Source organism: Salvia hispanica, chromosome 5 (genome assembly GCF_029641045.1).
Source record: "Salvia hispanica isolate PSC_SH4W2 chromosome 5, Shi_PSC_v1, whole genome shotgun sequence".
Lineage (NCBI taxonomy): Eukaryota > Viridiplantae > Streptophyta > Magnoliopsida > Lamiales > Lamiaceae > Salvia > Salvia hispanica.
In genome coordinates this window covers 17,453,010-17,472,626 of record NC_142696.1, presented here as the reverse complement: position 1 = coordinate 17,472,626, position 19,617 = coordinate 17,453,010, and the positions used below count along the sequence as shown (strand labels likewise).

General features: G+C 36.5%; 3 protein-coding genes across 6 annotated transcripts; all 3 read right to left on the bottom strand.

Moving 5' to 3' along the window:
- Positions 1–7: 7 nt before the first annotated feature.
- Positions 8–2,867, bottom strand: LOC125187603 (25.3 kDa vesicle transport protein SEC22-1-like). The gene is made up of 6 exons (XM_048084227.2): positions 2,687–2,867; positions 1,515–1,722; positions 889–1,049; positions 658–804; positions 364–440; positions 8–219 (listed from the first exon to the last, which is right to left on the bottom strand). The coding sequence occupies exons 2-6, from the start codon at positions 1,700–1,702 to the stop codon at positions 136–138; spliced, it is 657 nt and encodes a 218-aa protein (XP_047940184.1). The 5' UTR covers positions 1,703–1,722; positions 2,687–2,867; the 3' UTR covers positions 8–135.
- Positions 2,868–3,457: 590 nt separating this feature from the next.
- On the bottom strand, positions 3,458–6,141 carry LOC125187238 (protein CORTICAL MICROTUBULE DISORDERING 1). 2 transcript variants are annotated; one of them, XM_048083791.2, is made up of 5 exons: positions 6,017–6,141; positions 5,271–5,883; positions 4,509–4,694; positions 4,335–4,426; positions 3,458–4,252 (listed from the first exon to the last, which is right to left on the bottom strand). In XM_048083791.2, the coding sequence occupies exons 2-5, from the start codon at positions 5,877–5,879 to the stop codon at positions 3,646–3,648; spliced, it is 1,494 nt and encodes a 497-aa protein (XP_047939748.2). In that variant the 5' UTR covers positions 5,880–5,883; positions 6,017–6,141; the 3' UTR covers positions 3,458–3,645. The 2 variants fall into 2 exon arrangements, with proteins under 2 accessions (XP_047939748.2, XP_088914412.1); XM_089058286.1 differs by lacking the exon at positions 6,017–6,141 and having other exon boundaries at positions 5,271–5,950.
- Positions 6,142–6,907: 766 nt separating this feature from the next.
- Positions 6,908–15,110, bottom strand: LOC125188748 (uncharacterized). Of its 3 annotated transcripts, none has more exons than XM_048085780.2 (11): positions 14,709–15,110; positions 14,159–14,338; positions 13,896–14,078; positions 13,711–13,810; positions 13,608–13,629; positions 12,597–12,639; positions 12,206–12,358; positions 9,734–11,843; positions 8,238–9,594; positions 7,589–7,672; positions 6,908–7,331 (listed from the first exon to the last, which is right to left on the bottom strand). In XM_048085780.2, exons 2-11 carry the CDS (start codon positions 14,224–14,226, stop codon positions 7,267–7,269), a joined length of 4,185 nt encoding a protein of 1,394 aa, XP_047941737.2. In that variant the 5' UTR covers positions 14,227–14,338; positions 14,709–15,110; the 3' UTR covers positions 6,908–7,266. The 3 variants fall into 3 exon arrangements, with proteins under 3 accessions (XP_047941737.2, XP_047941735.2, XP_088914949.1); XM_048085778.2 differs by having other exon boundaries at positions 14,775–15,110; XM_089058823.1 differs by lacking the exon at positions 14,159–14,338 and having other exon boundaries at positions 13,896–13,996; positions 14,775–15,110.
- Between the last annotated feature and the right edge of the window lie 4,507 nt (positions 15,111–19,617).

The window sequence follows — 19,617 nt, the reverse complement described above, 5'->3', positions numbered from 1 at the left end:
GCAGTAGTAAAATTTAAGGATCGATGATCTTATAAGGGAGGATGAAAAGGCTAAAGTGTTGTCAATTGTCAATCACAACATATCTAAGCGACTAGTTAAGTCAGTCTGTTTCGAAGTATGGAGCTCCGTCAAACATCACCAGAATCTGTTTCGGACGTAGAGGAGCAGGAACACCACTCCTAGAACAACTGCAACTGGGGCCCATTTCTTGATCAGAGCCTAAACAAATCAAAGAGAAACAAATTCACTTAACTTATGAACACAATGATCAACAAAATATTACTACTAGATTTGGTTTTCATCAGAATTGTGGCGGTTAGAATCCGACCCATGCCACTCAACTTGTAATTGTAACAAACTGACCTGTCGATTTAAGTCCTTCGCCCTATCTGCATACATGCGGGATTCAGAAGTCAAGCGACTGGACATCTGGCTAACCTCTGCAAAGTTTATACAATATCAACTATTTGAATGGAAAAAACATAAGACCAAGAGATGGTAATGACAACTTGACAGATGCCTAGAGCTCCCAACTAGAAAGTCCCATAACACAAGTCTTCAACTAGGGAAAGCATGCTAACATGTACAACTAAGCTGCTAAGCCAAGGTCATACGGATATTGATAGCGCAAAAAAAATTGATGAGACTATAACTTACGGTCCAACTTTTCACCAACACCAAGAACTTCCTGTACATTGCGTGTCATTATCTGGTGAACTTCATAGAGTTCATCATTCAACTTTGAAATATTCCGTTGAGTTGTGGTATCCTGGTACATTTTCTTTGTCTTCTGTATGAATGTATCTAGAATATGCCATAGAGCTGATACTAAAAAAGTAGTCCAACAAATACTAATAACAGAAACCATGTGATTGAGCAATAGCTTACCAAATTTGATAAAAGCATATGGTCTTGCAGCAGTTTCTATCTGATTCCCATATACGCGCTCAAATTCATTTTTGAGGTCTTCTAGATATTGAAAGGCAAGTTTCTTAGGATAAGCACGATCACACATCGTCAAATAGCATACACGCTCTTCAATGATATAACTACAGCTCAAATTAAGGACTTAAATTCAAGCGGAGGAGGAAAAGTGGATAACACCACCAAGTATATGAAATTTATCAGATGGCAATATCATGGCATCAGAACGAAATCATCAACCAAAAGCAGTACAGGACTTTTATTACATTAAAGGCATACATAAGAGTGTGTTAGGAACTGAAAATGTTAATTGACATGCCAAGCATTCAGTGATATATGCATTCAGTGGTAACCCCAAGAACAGATTCAGTGGAAACCACTTTAAGGTATAATCATTATCCACATGAAGATGTCAAATGCAAATGGTATGAAACTAATAAAGGCAAAAATAATGTTGAATTGTTCCCTTACTTACTAAAAAGAAAGTGAATAGGAAATGTAGGTTTTTGTCACTTATAATGATTTTTCTAGTTAGCACAAGCATATAATTTTTATAAACCTCTAACCAAACAAAATGTGAACAAGGATACTGGAATATATATGGCCCTGTTTCAATCGACATTCTCGATGGCTCATTCTGTCCTCTTGCAAGGTTTTTGAACAAAGCCTTAACTTGCTGTTTGTAAAATTCAGTATCTTGCACATCACGGCCATCATCCAATCCCTCTACTAACGGAAGGCCATCAATAGCACGAGCTATCATTGTCAGTTTCACCATCTTTTTCAAATGTCTCACGGCTACGGCATAATTAGCAAAAGAATAATTAGTCTTGTGATTCTAATCAAATTTGCAAATGAATCATATATCTCCAACAGTTTGATAAATACATACATGTTCCTGCATACAGTTCTAGCATATCTTAAGAAATGGAGAGGAGAATAAGAGAGGATATCAGAAGTTCACTGACAACTGCCAGTAAGGAATTGTTAGTTCTTTAGATGCCAAGTATACTAAGTTTTGGAGAAAAACTTCATCTCCAAAGAACATATTTGGTGTTTCAAAATATTTATATTTGAGTTGTATTCCTTATTTGGTGCTCCACTATAGTTGAATCATTTCCTTTTTTGGAAAAATCAACACATTTTATTTACGTTATTCTTTCACTTCACATACTTAATTCTCTTCCCCACTTAACTCATTAAATACCATTTTCTTAAATCTCATGCCCAAAGAATTGCCTCAACTATATGGGACGGAGGAGTATAACAATAATGCTAGTAGAAAAACAATTCAACCATGTTGAATTACTAGGGAAAAGGAAATCGGCTTATAGAACATCAAGCCCGAACAACTGGCAATCATATGGGGAATTACTAGTGTTTAAGCACACCTTGTGAAACCTAGTAAACCCTATGCCTCTATGCAACAACGACTCCACAGCTGCAGAACAGTACACAAGACGACCTAGTGTTCAAATTCAACACATTTCAAACCATGTTGGGAAGATTCACTACGAATTCCACCTCTCTCTTATTTTCGCTCACTCCAACTCTATTAAAACATGATTTCGGATCGAAAACATCAGCAGCAAACAATCAAACATCTCAAAACCTCGGCTCATTTTCAAAAGAAATCAATCCAACAAAACACGGATAGAAATACAGACGCATTGAGCTTAAAATTCAGGAACGTGACATAATGATTACAGAAAACGGATATCAAAGCATTCGGAAACAGAAATGCATAAAAGAAGTAGCATACGAATCACATGCGAAGGCGAACGCGTCGTTTGATGCAGTTAGGTTTCGCAGCCTTTCAATTTGGATCGTCGGCTAGAAATTTGAACGAACGATCTGTAACGAAGAAACTGCAAATAACAGAATTTGATTTTGGGGGAAATTCAAGTATGAGAATAGAAACTGGGGTTTTACCATCGATTTACTACATTTCTCATTCATGCTACTATCTCATTTTGAACTTAGTAATATTAGCAACTTTTTTTTTTTAATTGAAAATTTAGTATAATTAGGTGGCGTTCGGTTGTCATGACTAATAATCATGAGACTATTTTAGTTGGAGGGGGGAAGCTATGACTAATTATAATGAGACTATCCATCTAGGATTAAGTTGAAAGGGTTAATCTTATTAACCAAACATGATACATTTCTAACTAGTCTTGCCAACCAAACCCCCCCTAATATACTTTTCAAATACTAATTAGTCTAAATTACTTATTGAAAGAAATAAAGAATGCTTGAATACCTATAATCAATGCTAACACTTCTTAAATTGCTTACTCACCAACACACTATATTAAAAAATGTTAACACGACGACATTAATATGTCAACACAAATTCAGTTGACATAGTTATGTCTTTAGGTTGTTGTTAATATTTAAATCTCAACACAAAGAAATAGTTAGTCATTTAAATTTGTGTTAACATGTTAATATCATCGTGCTAACATTTCTAATATACTGCGTTGATGAGTTAATAAGTTAGCAATAGATCGCACTCCCATCTAATGTGTGATTATTGTTAAATCTTCACAATGATGCCCAGTTCAATGATTTCCATCTCTCTGCTATAAAAACTTAAGCAGAGCAAAAGTCCAAGCTTACATAGATGTTTGGCCACTTTCAAACGAGAGAAAATGGAGCCATAATTTACACACACAAAAAATCAGAATAATTTATCCACATCTTTTTAGTACACTGTGATCAGAGAGATTTTCTGGTGTCCAAAGCTGATGCAGCAAAGTCAATATGAACCAGCAAACATGCATACACCTTCTGCTTCAACTCATCAATCCTTCCCAACATTTCCCCTTTCTCCAATCCCGAACCGCTCTTAACCTTATCCAGCCACTCATTAGCTTGTTTGAGCTGCGACAGTGTTAGAGCGATGTGGTTGTTTTGCTCAAGAACTCGAGCGGAGCTCTCTTTCCCCTTCTTCTCCTGCCCAACCAGGAACCCGAACTCAAGGGCTTCTTCGAGAAAATTCAAGAACCAAGACTGCGTCTCGTTTGTTAGTGTCCTCAGCAGCTCCTTCATCTCTTTTGAGTTGTCTATCTTCGACCATTCTTGCTTGTCAGCATTGCTGAGTTGTGATGAGATCCTCATGGTTTTAGGCGTGTTCGTGTTTATGTTCATGTTCTTGCCTGGCTTTCGGCTAGGCTTGTCCTTTTCTTGCAGTGCTGATGAGTCCGTGTCATGTGTTTGTGTTGTCGCATCTGCTTTTTCGATCATATTTTGCAGTGTGAAGAATCTTGATAGATGAAGATGTGGATTTTGGGGGGACGCGGATGAGTAGATATCGGCAAACATACTGCAACGTATATAAGTACGAAGATTAAAACGACGTTGTTTTGTTAATGGAACCGGGATTATTAGGCATTGGCCTAACTAACCTTAGGCATTTGGCAAGATTTGCTGCCAAATTTGCTTCTTTTTGAGCTTGTGCTGCTACTAGAGAAGCCAAGTGACCCTTTCTGAGCATTCCCTTGTCACAAAAACGACATCGTGTATACCCGATAAGTTACATGTGTTTTTACTAAATACGAGACTCGAGTATATATACGGACCTTCCCGGGCTTGACAAGGGTGGGTGGCAGATTGCACCATGAGATGGTTCCCTCGGTAGACTGTTGCTTCTTGTTGTTACCATTAACCAAAGAAATGGAGTTGATGATTTCTTGTTTGTTTGCTGTCAGAATCTTGGAATGTGTTTGTGATTTCTTTGTTGATCCCTCTGGACTAGTTACCCTTGTCTGTGACAAACTAAACCATTCAATACATAATTCCTAAAAGAAGTAACATTTTGTTTAGTCCGCGAACTTAGCCAAACTATCATTTTTGGTCCGTAACATTTGAAAATATTGTTTGAGGTCTGTCAACTTCGGCTTAATATCATTTGATCGACCTTTTCATTTTTTTTGGGAAAGATTTACCTTTGAGGCCATGAAGGACAATTTAGTCGATTTACTATATTTTCTTTAAATAAAATATTTAATTTCTTGCTTTTTTTTTCTTCTTCCTTCTTTCTCTTTTCATCTCAATTGTCCTTCTTCAAGTTGATTCCCTCACCAATTTGAAGAATTCAAAGCATCACACTGAGATGTGGGAATTGAATTGAAGAGGGACAATTGAGATGAGGAAGAAGAGAAAGAGAGAGAAATTAAATATTTTAATGAAGAAGAGAGAGTAAATAGATTAAATTGCCCTTATGTATCTCAAAAGCTATTTTTAAATGTCACTGACCAAAAATAATTGTTTGGCAAAGTTCGTGTACTAAAAAAAAATGTTCTCTCTTCCTAAAAATTGGTTTGAGAAAGTGGAAAGCTCACCTCAATGTTTGTGTGCTTAGTAGATCTGAAGGATGCATCTGTCTTAGCAACTCCAATTTCACTACTCTGATTCTCTTTCCCATCCAATTCCATCACTTGAGATTTGTGCTTCACCAAACCCTGCATATACCTTGAAGAAACTCCAGCCTTGTCCTCCTTAATCACAATCCTCTTCTTCCCACCACTCTCCTCCTCTTTAGGCGGTGGCTCAGCCTGAGCCACCGCCAACTTCTGGGAGCCCTCAAGGAGCTGCATCAGGTCCTTGGGGTTCCCAACAAATGGATGGCGGCCCGGCACCGGCCTGACCCCGACTAGGGTGGGCACGGGGGTGCCGGCCTCCATCCTGTCCACGTAAAAGAACTGCCCCAACTGCAGCTTGTTGTTGAGGATGAGGTCGGTGTCCGGCCTCGAGAGGGACACGTATGTCGAGTGGGAGGAGTCCGAGACCTTCACGAAGAAGCCGTCGTCCGGCCATAGCTCGGATCCCGAGATGGCCGGGACTATGCTGATCACCTGAAGCAGAGCGGACCGATACTCGCCCCTTACTTTGAGGTTGGAGTCTATGCTTTGGAGGAGCTTCATCAACACTCCTGGCACTAGAGATGCCATTTTCCTAACTCAGGCACAAAAATTGTTAACAAAATATCAACCTAATATATAACTTGAAAGCCAATATGGATTTTTTCAAGCCAAACTATTTGACTTATATTTGCAAAGATTCTTGCAAAAGATTGACAAAAATTTACCTGAATTAATCAGAAAAAGGGAATATTTGGTATGAACGTGGTGGAACTTGGAAGGCATGAACTAGGTGCATTACTTTACATGGGAGGCACGTAATGATTAACAACTTCCTCATGCCTTTGAAGCCAAGGGACAATCTTGTTCTATAACTAAGATTTGGGGTGTGAATTTACGATTTCGCCCCTCCCCTTTTGAGAGTTGAGATTTCCATATCAAGGAAGGGGGAGTGGCTTTATTGTAATAGGTGAGGGTAATTATAATATCTTAGTAGCCACGATATGATTGGATTTTGTTGTGTCACTCTTCTCTTCTGATTACTGTGGAAGAGACAAAATCAATTTAAAGTCAAATGCATGTATCATTTGTTTATCATCTTCTAAAGTTGTGGTATTGTAGTATTTCATAGTATAACCTGGTTTAGGTGTACCCATCACCCATGCGTTATTTAATTTGGCATATTCTACACCTAATTGAATTATTTGTTGGGTATAAAGGCACCATTTTAGGCAAAATGATCAAACAAACATTATACTAGTAGAGTATGTTTTTATGTGAAATTAGGTGCTTTTTTTCGTGAAAGAATGATTCACCACTAATGATAACCACCCTCATGCGTTGGTTAGTTTTTAAGTTAGCCGGTAATCAAGCATCCAATAAAATTACATAATACTATCTTGTACACATTCCAAAATTAATTGAAGCATTTGCACGCTTAGTTGATTACTTGTATTCTAATTGGATCGCACCATAAAACATAATCTCAAACACGAATTTTAATACAAAAATTGATAAAATAGAGAAAGAAAGATAATGTAGGTACAGTATGATAGACTAAAATGAAAAAATTGGACTGTTTTTTTTGTGATCGAGAGAGTATAACACTACAGAGGATATTGATTGTGAATTGTGATTCTTCTTCCTCTAAAGTGTGCAGCAGCAGTAGGTATTAACATCATACTTCATATTCCATTCTCCAAACTACCTTTTTACATTAGAATGCAGCAAAACAGAATTTGACTACAGAAAAAATAATGCTTTTACCTACCAAAAACACATACAGTTGTTCCACCAATTGGAACTATGAGTTCATCACATAACAATTTAAGTTCTACAAGATATGGCTAAAATCCGGACGAAGCCCGCAGAGTGTACCACGATACTTATCTTGTGCTGGTAGAGCTTAATGGAATAGCCATCTATGCCTTCAATGACAGGTGATGTTTGTACACTGGAGATGTTTTCAGAGCCAGGATTATCGAAGCTTCGAATCACTGCCCTTGCTCCGGAATGTTGATAATGAGAAAAACGATCTTGGAGCTGAAAAATCAGTAGCAAGACAGAGTTAACCAGGTATGTGCACCATTAGCATCAATCGATAGCACCACACCAAGAACAAGAAATGTGTGCGCGTCGAGTTGACCATGCAAAAGAAAGGCACATTTCCAGAAAGAAGATATCTAATAAAATCTACGAGTCTTGTAGCTACATGATCCGTGTGATAAGGTTAAACGCAAGACAATTTTTCATAATTTTACAAGTTCTTATTCTAAAAAATGTAGTCTAGTAAATTTCACCTTTGATGGTGCTTCCAGACATTTGATCTTCCCTGAGTTTGAAGTTGGCTGGAGGTCCTGGAATTGAATTCTCAGAAGATTGAACTGTGGAATAAAAAAGTGGTCATGGGTTAACAACAAACATTTATATGCACAAACCAGATCATTATGATTCATAAGCTGCGAAAAAAAGTACTACTAGAATACAAATTGAACAATTTAAGGGACTTCAAGAAAATTGCACCATCTAAACCAACCACAATGCAGAACCAATCTTTCCAATAATTCCAGCATAAGCAGAAATTGGCGAAACGCTCTATACCATAAGCAGACACTGGTGAAAATGATATTGATATGACTCGATGAACAAAAGTGATATTGAGTGGGTTTATGGGTACAACCATAACATTGAGCCATAAAACTGAAGAATGTGGTTTGAGCTCAGACAAGCATTAGAACACTGAGAAAAAAAATTAATTAGCAATAACATAATGCTCTACCACTGGTTAAATTTTCATTCATAATATTTACCAATGCTATATGCAGAACTCGGCGTATGGAGGTAAAACTATGACATGAAGATATACATGCACATATATTGGCACTGCAAATCTCTGTGAACAGAAATAGAGATGTAAACATGAATGTACGAACATATATCTTAAATCACCTGATTCATTGAAATACTCGCAATCATTGAAGCCATCATCAGAAGTTTCAGCATGAGAAAATCCCATTCTCGACTTCCTCAGATCATCAGATGACCTATTGGCAGGATCTCTCCCATCTTCAGTATCGTCATCTCCTTCAGATGTGGTCGCAGAGATCCAGTCAACCAAGCTCTCTGAACCACGACTTTTCCTTCCAAACTTCAGTAATCGTTTGAAGCCACGTGTCACATCCTTGCGTGGAACATTGTTGGAGGAATGTGCAACCAACATGGGCTTTTGTGCAGTTCCCCATTTCTTCCTCATTCGAGCAGCATCAGTTTCTAATTGATTTGAGTGCAAATTCCAAGAGGCAGGACTTCCTCCTGGGGAGTCCACTGAAGGATCAATGTCAGACATCTCATGAGGGTATGAAAAGGGATGCTGAGAATGTAAATTCCATGACACAGGACTTTCCCCCGACCAATCTGGTACAGATTCAGCAGGGTGGAAGCTCGAAGCAATAGGCAGGTTAGAACCTAAAGCTTGGTCCACAAGAGAAAATGTTAAACCACCAGTACCATTTTCTGAACCCGAATTAACAGAATACTCTGGTTCCAGCCCTTCTTTTAGCTCCTCATTGTCAGAAACATTCTGAACTTCAGTCTTTAAGCTCTCAATTTCTTCCTCTCCTTCATCATCAACCGTACTTAAAAACTCCTCAGCTCCAGATTCCATGTCAAAATTGTCATCTTCATTGTGTATTTGGTCAGATACTCCCGAGGCCTTCTCACTAGCAATGCTCGATTGAGATACAAAGCTTTTGCGACTGCCCTTTTTAAGAAAAGGTCTGGTTACAACATTTTTCTGGATCTCCTCATTTAGTTTCGGTGTGGATACAATAACATCAGAATCCATGGAAGACATTTCTCTGAAATCACTTGGATTTGCAGAACTTTTCCTGAGGGACTGTAATCGACGTGACTTATCCTCCCTAACAGCCGCTTCGTCATTTGAGATTTTGCTGCGGGCATAGCTTCGAACTCGTGAACGTGTTGTTTTATTGGCTCCAGAAGGCTTGGTATTTTCTTTTCTCATTTCTGGAAAGTTTGGGACCGATTGTGCAAGTGGATTTTCCGGAGCCATTCTTCGCTTCCCATAACTAATGCTAGAATTTTTTGAAGCAGAACTTGTAACAGGAGCTGCAGTACGAGGAGTGGACAATGAACTTCTATTAATGGTTAAATGCCTTTTGCCCTGGGTACCTCTACCATCTCTAAAAGAGGCATCATTCAAACCCTTATTCTCATTAGGATTATTTTGCTCTGGAAGATCTAATGCTTCCTCATCGTTGTCACTGTCCCCAAAATCTAAGTGTTGCTGTCAAAAGGAAACTTTTATATAGTCGGTTAAAAATCAAGAGAAGGCTAACTCCAGTAAATGCTAAAATTAGAAAATAGAAGTAAGATGGTTGCATTCATTAGAGACATACATCTCTATAAGACAACTATAGATCTACCTGTTCCCTTTTCATAATAGACCTGCTATTATATGATCTGATTCTCTCAACACGTCGATGAGCACTTGATACATGATCTTGATTGTCTACAGATCCAGAAAACTTAGCTTTCATCTCTGATCTATTCCTCTCAATGCTATCCTGCATGGATTTCAATCTGGCTTCTTTCTCTTCCCTGTTGGCACTCCAATCTTCCCTCAGCTTTGCATCCCTCTTTTGCATATATCTATCATAGAGCTTCCCTCGGGAGCTATCTGTAACACTGAGATCAGAAAACTGTGTATTCATAGCATCACTGTCGTACTGGCTATCGACAGCTTTCATGGGGGAGGCAGTATCAAACTTGGTTGAGTTCTTAGAAATCCTACTGGGTTGAGCTGACTGGTAGTTGTCATCTACTATTGGTTTTGTGTAGTGTGAACTACTTGATGGTTCATGTGGCGTTTCCATTAACCTTCCTTTACGGGCAGAGTTGGATTGGTCTCCAGGGAGTCGCAATTTATGCTCAGCAAACATTTTTTCAAGCTCACTTGCTTTTATCTTCAAGTCGTCAAGTTCCTGATTACCCTTTGCCTGCCTCACTCTCTGAGCTTGGCTTGTGGGCGTTGAGAAAGAATCAGAACCGTCCTGAGCCTCTACTGTTACTTGACCAGAAAACTGTATCCTACTGTTCCCACTAGAACTAGCATCAACTCGTTGAATTCGTGTCCTCTTATTCAGCTCAGCAGTCAAAACTTGTCTATTGAACTTTGATCTCTGAGGCCCAGAATCTTCAAGGTTTGACACATGACTATCTGATACTTTCTCAGATATGTGGGATTCTTTCTTCCCAGCAACTTCAGTTTTCGCCAAAGGTGTTACCTCACGGGATGCCTTCTCTAACATGCGGGTTTCTTTCTTTTCAGCTGCTTCAGTTTCCCTAACAGACCTCACCTCTTGCTGAGCAGATGAAGAATCCCCTTCAATCCCTTTATAACGGGAAGCAAAGGCCTGCAAGATTCTTGAGCCGGCACCACCATCTACTACCCCGGTTCCAGTAGCGCTCTTTTGAGCAGATTTCACCTTAACTTCCATACCAGATTCATCCCTTAATTCAGAACTTTCACTTTGTTCCGAACCTTCACTCTGCTGACCAGATTTTATCTGCATATGCCTAATATGAGACGAAGACAAAACCTGATCCTTGAATCCAGTCATCTGTGTCTTGCCGCCACTAAACACTTCAGCCTTCCCTTGATTCCCAAATCCAGTTAACCCCTTGTCTCTACCTATATCCTGTGTTTTAAAATCATCCTCGGATTCTTCTTGGTTCTCAACCCTGTTTATAAACGACCTTGACTGGGTCTTCCCACGTTGCTGATCTTTCAAAACACCACTTTCACTAGATCCCAAATTGAAATTTTTATTGTTAGACTCAATCAACCGCTCAGAAGTAGAAAAGGAAACACCTTTGGTTCCGCCGTCCCCGACCCCACCAGAGCTAGGCAAAACCTTCATATCCGGCTTAGCAGCAGATGATACCTCTGCATTGTTATCAATCAAAGTTGAAAATTTAAATTCCAAAGAAGCCGGTGCAGGCGCCGTGTTACAGGCAGGGCTATCGACATCCTTCTTCTCAGAACTCAAATCAAGGCTAATGCTCATATCACTAGCGCCGCTCCACCTTCTAAACACCGCCTTCTCTGAAACGTCTGATGACAACCTCCGCAGCTCGACGGGCTTCCCGCCAGAATTTTCTTTCTGCTTACTCTCAAACATGTTGATTCGGTCCTGCACACTGAGGCGCCTCGATGGCTGACTCGCTTGAATCGACTGGACCTGATCGGGGGTCGACGTCTCATCCTTGGATTCTTTTTCTGCAGCAGCACCATTGCTCGTCTTTTTTCCTGCTTCACTCTCGACACTGGACTCTCTGCTGAAAGCGCGACGTACTGGTAGATCAGGCGGTTGAGACAATGCATGTTCATGGCGCGGCTGCGGAGAAGGTGGCACATCGTCGTCGATTGACATGTCGGAGCCGTACGAGGCGCGAGAGTCGGACACAGATGTCCATGGGTGTGTAAGTTCGGGGCGTCTTTCGTTCAGCAATTTGAACTTGCAACATGCTTCACTGAAAATACACACATGATCCTCATTATTTTATATAGAACGAATGAGGAATGCCCAGATTTAGGGCCCAATGTGGGTAAATTTTACTAATATGTATCTTTTGGGAAGCCATCTTAAAATTTGGTAGGAACATATCTTTTAAACATTTTTTATTAAAATAAAACAATTGTTTCTTATTTTGATAAACAAACATAAAACCCCAAAATATGTTTAGACCTGCTTTTTATTACAGAGGATTCCTTTATAATTATAAACTGTGTTCGTCTCTTCTCTAACCTAATGCAACTGAGTATATTGATGATTTCATTTTATAAGCACACACGTAGACATAGAGAAGTGCCTGCATGTTTCAGGAGTCCTTACTTTAGGCGACGGGCACCAAAGCTATCGGCAAAGTTGTGAAGTTCTGAGACTGTGTGAATGGTGAAGCCAGCAGCAGCAGCGCGAGCACAGGCGTTCGAGAGGTCCTGACGGGCTGCAACGAGCCTCACGTCGATAGCTCTCAGAAGCTCCTTCCTGCATTCATGACAATAATGAATATATAAGTTGAGGTAGGGAGAGAGGAAAGAGAGCACAAACTAAGAAGCTACACCAAACATTAAGTTATATCCAGTTCTGCAGCAGATAAGGAGTAAACGATTTCATTTTCCTCAATAAACTATGCTGGAACTCGAGTAATATAATATATCATCATCATAAATTCATACAGGTACAGATGTAATAAACCAACAGTGAAGGAGTTAGGAGCTCATACTTTGTGGCATCATCTCCAGCTGTCGCCCCAGAGCCACCTCCACCTGTACGCGATAGATCCAATGAGTAACGGGGTGATCATCATTATATATTATAACATCAGCGAGAATATGATAATATACACAAGGCAAAACAGGTGAAAGAATTTCCCCTGCCAAGAAAATGTTCCAACTGCCCCTAACATCTTATGATTGGTAAGAAGATCATAGGTAATGTCATGCAATGAAATTAAAGTACAATCTATATCAAATGTCGGTACACGACATTGCTGGCATGGCTACCATTTACAGAGGATGTTAGTAACTGCAAAAGCTTCATTCATTTTCAAGCCTACTACATTGGTTGAGCAGTGGTTTAAAACTTTATACAAAGAACTTTCTTCAGTTATAGTGTTGTGTAGAGATGCGACAACACAAGCTGTTTGATTTTCTTTATCTATCATCTTAGTTTCTTCAGGTTGGGCAACCACAGGATATGTGGTGGTAAATTCTTCTTATACTAGAAGGCTTGCTTGTTTTTTAGATCAATCATTCAATAGATACGAGGATTCCCTTGAAGATGATGAACACAGGTGAATAAAAGCAAAATCTCATCTCAGTGTATAGCTGCTAATGAGTCACAGACTCACAGCAAACCAACAGCACAAGCTCTTCCATTAATCATGAGAAGAGTAAGCTTTATTTTCTTTCTAGTTTCTCGAGATCGTTAACTAAACCAAATAGCTATTGGGAGAAAATTGTACATCGAAAATCGTCTAGCACAACATGACTTAGAGCTAATTTATTGTAGATAGCTATGGAGTCATACTGGTAACTTTGGTCAGGCCATCTAATTTTTTTGATTATGCAGAATGTATATTATTTAAAGATTCTTCTTTCCATCTCCTTTTATTTCGTCATATTTCAAATAAGAAAAGGAGAAAAAAGAAACAAATACAACATGCAAGTTACTAGCAACCTTATGATGCATTTTCATAGAAATAGAGAATATATCAAGTAATAGGAAACCATACCAGAAAGTTGATCTACTGCTCCCTGAAATCGGTAAGAACGCTAATTAGACAAAATTCTTCCACAGAATTGCCAGTTAAGACTTCAGCTACAAAAATAAATAACCTGTGAATAAATCCTTCGAGCGGCTTCCAGCTGTGACATCTCAGCATCCAAGGTATTGACCAGTTCCAAAACTTCAGGTGTGCTCACAAATCTTACAAACCTAGATATTAAAATTGTTAAGCGTGGACATTAGATTTAGTGCTGCATGCATAACAAGAGTACTAGCAAGTTGCAAATCACACTACCTCTCTAGTGTACCCTTGGTGAACCATGTTTCAGCATTCTTATGGCGGCCGACTTCAAGCTTAACTGACTGTGAAGCAGAGGCAACTTGTTCCTCCACAATCTGTAAATGTGAAACGAATGGTTTAAGCAATCCTGAGGCTAGTTTCTCTGTGCTCCCATCACTCGAAACAAACAATTCGCATCTGGCCAAAAGGATATCATAGTGAATAACAAACATCAGGAAATGGTCAAATCATCACGAAAATCGTTAAGCATATCTAACCGTGAGCACTTTGGAGATAGCTGTAATACAGCACAATCAAGAGGGGTGTCTGACTTCATCTTTACCATACTAGTGAACGGTTATATTTTCTTGGTCTCTTTCACATATGCGGTTGCATTGCCAAAAATCTCAACATAAACCACAATGTATCTACTATTTTTAGTTCCAAGCTATAGTATCCTGTATCCCGAGTGAAAAAAGGTTAATTTAAAAGGATAAGATCGATTATAAGAAAGCCCCAATGCATTAATTAAGATAATTGAGATTAAAAATCATGCCCAAATGCATTAATGTAGATGAATTCAAATCCAACTCACAATGCACTTCCGTAAATATTCATACACTGAGATTAGAGTAAGAAAACCAATAAGATGAGAGCTAACGAGTAAGATCTTAATTCAAAATCCAATCTTTAACCAAAAACTTACACTCCATTCAATTAGATCTGAATAAACCCAGAAATAATAAAGTAAATAACCTTATCAATCAACTACTCCCTAAACACAGATTCAGCTCAAAATCGAACCTTGAAGCAACAAAACTGACAAACCTAGAAAATCCGATTCTGCTGAAACCAACTAAACACGAAACGAATTGAGCAAAATCCGGAGCTGACCTCAACAATGCCAATGCGGAGATCTTGAGTTCGGTAAGCCGATCGTCGGATGCAAAATCAACACCCCCACGAAATCGAAATGTGATTCGAATTTCAAAAGAAATGCAAGGGTTTCGGGCTTTTACAGTTCAAAATGCTGATTAAAAGAAGAAAGAAAGCTACAAAAGGGACTTAGGTTTCACTCCTTTGTGGAGTGTGTGTGAATTTGATGTCTCTTTCTTCCTGTTTCTCCTCTACCTGTCTCTCCGTAACGCAAAAAAAAAAAACTGTGTATAGAGAGAGACAGGAGTTCAGTGCTGTGCAGATTGTGTTTCAATTTTCAAACAACAAAAATAAAATCTTTTTTATCTTCTTCTCTATTTTGAAATTAAACACTTTCCATATTTGCTCTGTGAAGAAATGTTTTTTAACTGCGGATGTAAACAAAGGACTCAGTCTTTAGTCTTTACTGGAGAGTGAAGAATATGTATTTCTACAAAATCATAAAATATCCAAATTATGCTTAGGCTATCCGTAACTCTATCTCTTATCCGTCTCTTAACCGTCTCATCTCTTTACTATTAATTGGCCACACTGTACTTTTCATCTCATCTATTAACTAAGAGACAACACCTACATCCCTCCATCTCTTAACCATCTCATCCCTTAACTATTCATTCAATTTCATTTTTTATTTTTATTTCCAACAAATTCAATTAATATTTCATTGAAATATTAAATTAATACTAATAATTCATTAAATCATTAAAAACTACAAAAATTTCAACATCCGAAAATATGAAAAATACATAATTGAAATCCTATGGAATATTTTTAATTTTAATTTTAATTTTTTAATTTTCGAGTTTTATCACAATATTGAAAAATACAAAATTAAAAATTACAATATTTTAATTTATTTTATTTTCGAATTTTCCCAATTTTAAAAAAAAAACAAAAAAAAAACACATTTTAAACGGATATAAACGACGCCCACTCGCGGGCCGGCGAGTGGGCGTCACGCACGAACCGGAGCACACCACGTCGCCAAGGCGCGTGGCGAGCTGTCTCGAGGCCGACCTCTTCCGCGCGCGACACGCGACGAGATGTCCCATCTCGTCGAGACGAGATGGAGGCCGCATCGCCGTCTCGATGCGGTCTCATCTCTTCGAGACGAGATAGAGCCCGCATCGAGACGCGATGCGGATGCTCTTACACCTCTTACCTCTATATTTCCTCTTTTTTATACTTTACTCCACAATTTAAAATAGAGACGTCACCACTCACAGAATACACGAAAGTATGAATTAATTAATATGATAAACTTTCAATATAATTCACAATTCAAATAGAGTTAACCCTAAATCTCACGAATATTCAGCTATTGTAAAAAGAGGGAACATCTTTTTTGGTCCACAAACTTTGTCACAGTATCATTTTAGGTCCGTGAACTTTGATAATATCATTTGAGGTCCGCCAACTATGAGTTAATATCATTCGAAGTACTTTTTTACTATTTCCAAGATTTTATGGACGAAAATACCCTCAATACCTTGAAGGGTACATATTTTTAATTAACTTATCGCATACTCATATTTTTCGATAATTTTTCTAAATATAATTTGGCCTTCAATATTATCACTTAATTTTGTGACATGCAAGAAAAGTTTATTCAACATTTTATAATTAAAGAATTTTAAAAATATTTTTGAGGTAGGGATACATGTAAAATACCAAGGTCACGGTCAATAGACGATACTTGAATGTTGATATATTATTTAAAAATAATATCAATATATTAATATTCAAGTATCGTTTATTGACTGTGAAATTAATTTTTACGAGTATTCACATCTTAAAAATATTTTAAAATTCTTTAATTACAGTTGAAGAAGGAACTTTTCTTGCATGTCACAAAAGTGATATTATTGAAGGTTAAATCATATTTATAAAATTCGTCAAAAATATATAGTACAGATATTTATAAAAAATATGAGTATGTGATAAAGTTTATTAAAATACCCTGCAAGGTATTGAGGGTATTTTCGTCCAGAAAAACTTGGAAATAGTAAAAAAGTACTTCAAATGATATTAACTCATAGTTGACGAACCTAAAATGATATTTTCAAAGTTCATGAACCTAAAATGATACTTTGACAAAGTTCGTGGACCAAAAAAGATGTTCCCTCTTGTAAAAATATAAAAATGCAACTATTGTATAGTTCCATCTTGACAATTGATTTGAAACTCCAATTTTAATTTTGATCAATGCATAACAATAAAAAACTAAAATTAAATTAAATAAATCCTTCGGTTTATATTTAACACATGCATTAGTTTTTAGGATGTTGTGGAGACACACAGCTAATTGTTAGTGCTAATATTGTAATATACGTATTTAAAATTTTAATATGTTTTAAAAAATTAATAAAAATTTCCTCTGTCTCATTAATAGTAGTAGTACTTAGTAACATATTTTTCTTTTTAAATTATTCCACTAAAAGTCACATTTTCTAAAATAGGAATAACGTATCTCTACTTTATTCATCTTCTACTTTATTTTCTCAACATAACTTATAGAATAACAATACATAAAATCTCGTATCGAAAAGCAAATGTTTCACAGTTAGCGGGACAAAGAGACTATTATTACATGGATTTAGAAATATAAAAATATAAATTTATTTCTATTGTTTATTTATTTATAATTTTCGTAAGGATGCACATAATAACTACTTTTACAAAATTGTTACAACGTCAATCATATTTTGTCTTCACCGAATATTAAAGACCTACTATAAAAGTATATAATATATCACCATAATATAATCATAGACTCATAACACTCTAATCAATATGATACAAGTCTTAAACCTTAAACACTGAACAACTTCTTTATAAGATAACTTCAAGTTCAAATAATGAAACTAATAGTAACAAACTTATAATGAAATTGATTTTTTAATTATACCGGATCATATAATTGTTTTAAAATTTCCGAATTCCTTATAATTAAATACAAATAAAATTGTAATGAACTTTGCATTTTTTTATAATACTTGGTGTTAAGTATTTAAAATTAGTTTAGTATATAATACAAACCATATATTCATGTCATAACTCTAAATATATGCAAAACACGAAATACTTGTCAGTCCATTGAATCTTGTGATCAAATAGTTAAATTAATGTCACGTATCATCTAATAATGTAGTTTTTTATATAATAATATACCTCGGCTATTATTATAATAACCGTCCAATCCAAAGACTACTATTTGTGATATGTTTTACATTAGGATCTTAAGTAAAGACCCTAATCCACCTCATATACATATATTATTAACTAATCATATTTTTTTTTATATTTTTTATTGGTCTCCACCGGCAAAAAGTGCCCCCAAAGTTTAATATGTGACGTGCATATTCAAACAGTCAATACACAACCACTAACGCGGTTTATCATAAATTTTTTTAATAGATTGTGATTTCATTATAATATAGTACTATGTTTTAGTATTATTTTCATGATGTGTCTTTTTTTTTCAATGATCATACATGAGATATTCAATATTTTTTTCATTTTTTCTATCATTTTCAAAAGAGTGAATCATGTAAATGGTATTTGAACTTTAAAGTTTGTATATTCGTATTTTCTAGACTAGTGTTATCACCCGTGCTATGCACAGGACAAATAATTTTCAAATAATAAAGATATATTAACAGCTAAATATATCTATACATATATAAAAGGCGAGTTTTGGCCTTACTTTAAATTTTTATAAGTTATGGGCATGCATTTGAATATTTGATAGAGATTGTAGGCAAGTTTGTAAATTATCTATAAAATATGTAGGAGCATGACTTTGAAGCATAAGATGAACCGAAAGGGGGGTGAAAAATGAAAATCTACAATTATTTTTGGAATGAATCAACGTATATTGGATTTATTATTTCATTTAATTAGTATTTGAATTTGAATTGCCGTTATTGTGTGCAAATAATTAAGTTTATAAATACAATTCTCAATACCTTTAAATACTATATGACATTAAATTTTTGACTAACTTTTAATACCTCATGCGTAGTATCTATACATGATTTCAGCCTTTAAAGATATGTCTTCAGTTACAAAAGCTCAATGAATTATCAGCCATTTCCCCTTCCCACAAACTCACGCCATTTATTTTGCTTGCAACTTCTTTCTCCCTATAAATTTTCATGGCTTTCTCACTTACAAATACAATAACGAAACAAACAATCCGTTTACCAGCAATATAGCATTTGCACTTCCCCAATCAATCTGGTTAGTCATTCGTTTCTGATGTTCTGTTCATCGCAATTATTATTCATCAATTTGAATCTATTGTTCTGCTTCTGCTTCTGTAATCATTTTTGTTTGATGATTCTTGACCCAAAGTTGTTGGAATTGTATTGTTGTTGTTTCTCATTGTGAGTATGTTATATAGATTCATCACTTAGAATTTCGAAAAAAATAAGGATGCTTTTGAATATTTTGTTGTGGTTTTAATGAGACAACTAAATATTTTTGGCAAATAAGTCAGCCAATACATGCGTTATGGTATTTTGTCATGTTTGCAACTATATTTTAAGTAGTAAAAGTTCACTATTTCCGCTCATACTTGCAGGAAATATGTCAAAAAATGGTGCTGTTGTTGGAGAAGGAGAGTCAGTTTTGCGTGATGATATTTCATTGTGAAGACAATTGTGTTTCATATTTTCTACTTTTTGTAGAACTGTATGCATTAATTCGCGTTTTATTATTTAGAGAATTTCGATTTCTAGGTCGAAATTTAAGATTGGTTTAGCTACCTCTGTTTGATTTATTTAATAAATTATATGGA

Bases quoted from the DNA above. Each gene is read 5' to 3' on its own strand.
- LOC125187603 (XM_048084227.2), bottom strand. From the start codon at position 1,702: ATGGTGAAACTGACAATGATAGCTCGTGCTATTGATGGCCTTCCGTTA. The intron at 805-888 runs GTAAGCTATTGC...GGCATATTCTAG, and splicing joins ATATGCTTTTATCAAATTTG to ATACATTCATACAGAAGACA. The intron at 220-363 runs GTCAGTTTGTTA...TGATTTGTTTAG, and splicing joins CGAAGGACTTAAATCGACAG to GCTCTGATCAAGAAATGGGC.
- LOC125187238 (XM_048083791.2), bottom strand. From the start codon at position 5,879: ATGGCATCTCTAGTGCCAGGAGTGTTGATGAAGCTCCTCCAAAGCATA. The intron at 4,427-4,508 runs GTCCGTATATAT...TTTTGTGACAAG, and splicing joins CCCTTGTCAAGCCCGGGAAG to GGAATGCTCAGAAAGGGTCA. The intron at 4,253-4,334 runs GTTAGTTAGGCC...TATACGTTGCAG, and splicing joins AATCTTGCCAAATGCCTAAG to TATGTTTGCCGATATCTACT.
- LOC125188748 (XM_048085780.2), bottom strand. From the start codon at position 14,226: ATGGTAAAGATGAAGTCAGACACCCCTCTTGATTGTGCTGTATTACAG. The intron at 13,811-13,895 runs GTAGTGTGATTT...TTTAATATCTAG, and splicing joins ACCAAGGGTACACTAGAGAG to GTTTGTAAGATTTGTGAGCA. The intron at 13,630-13,710 runs GTTATTTATTTT...TACCGATTTCAG, and splicing joins CTCGAAGGATTTATTCACAG to GGAGCAGTAGATCAACTTTC.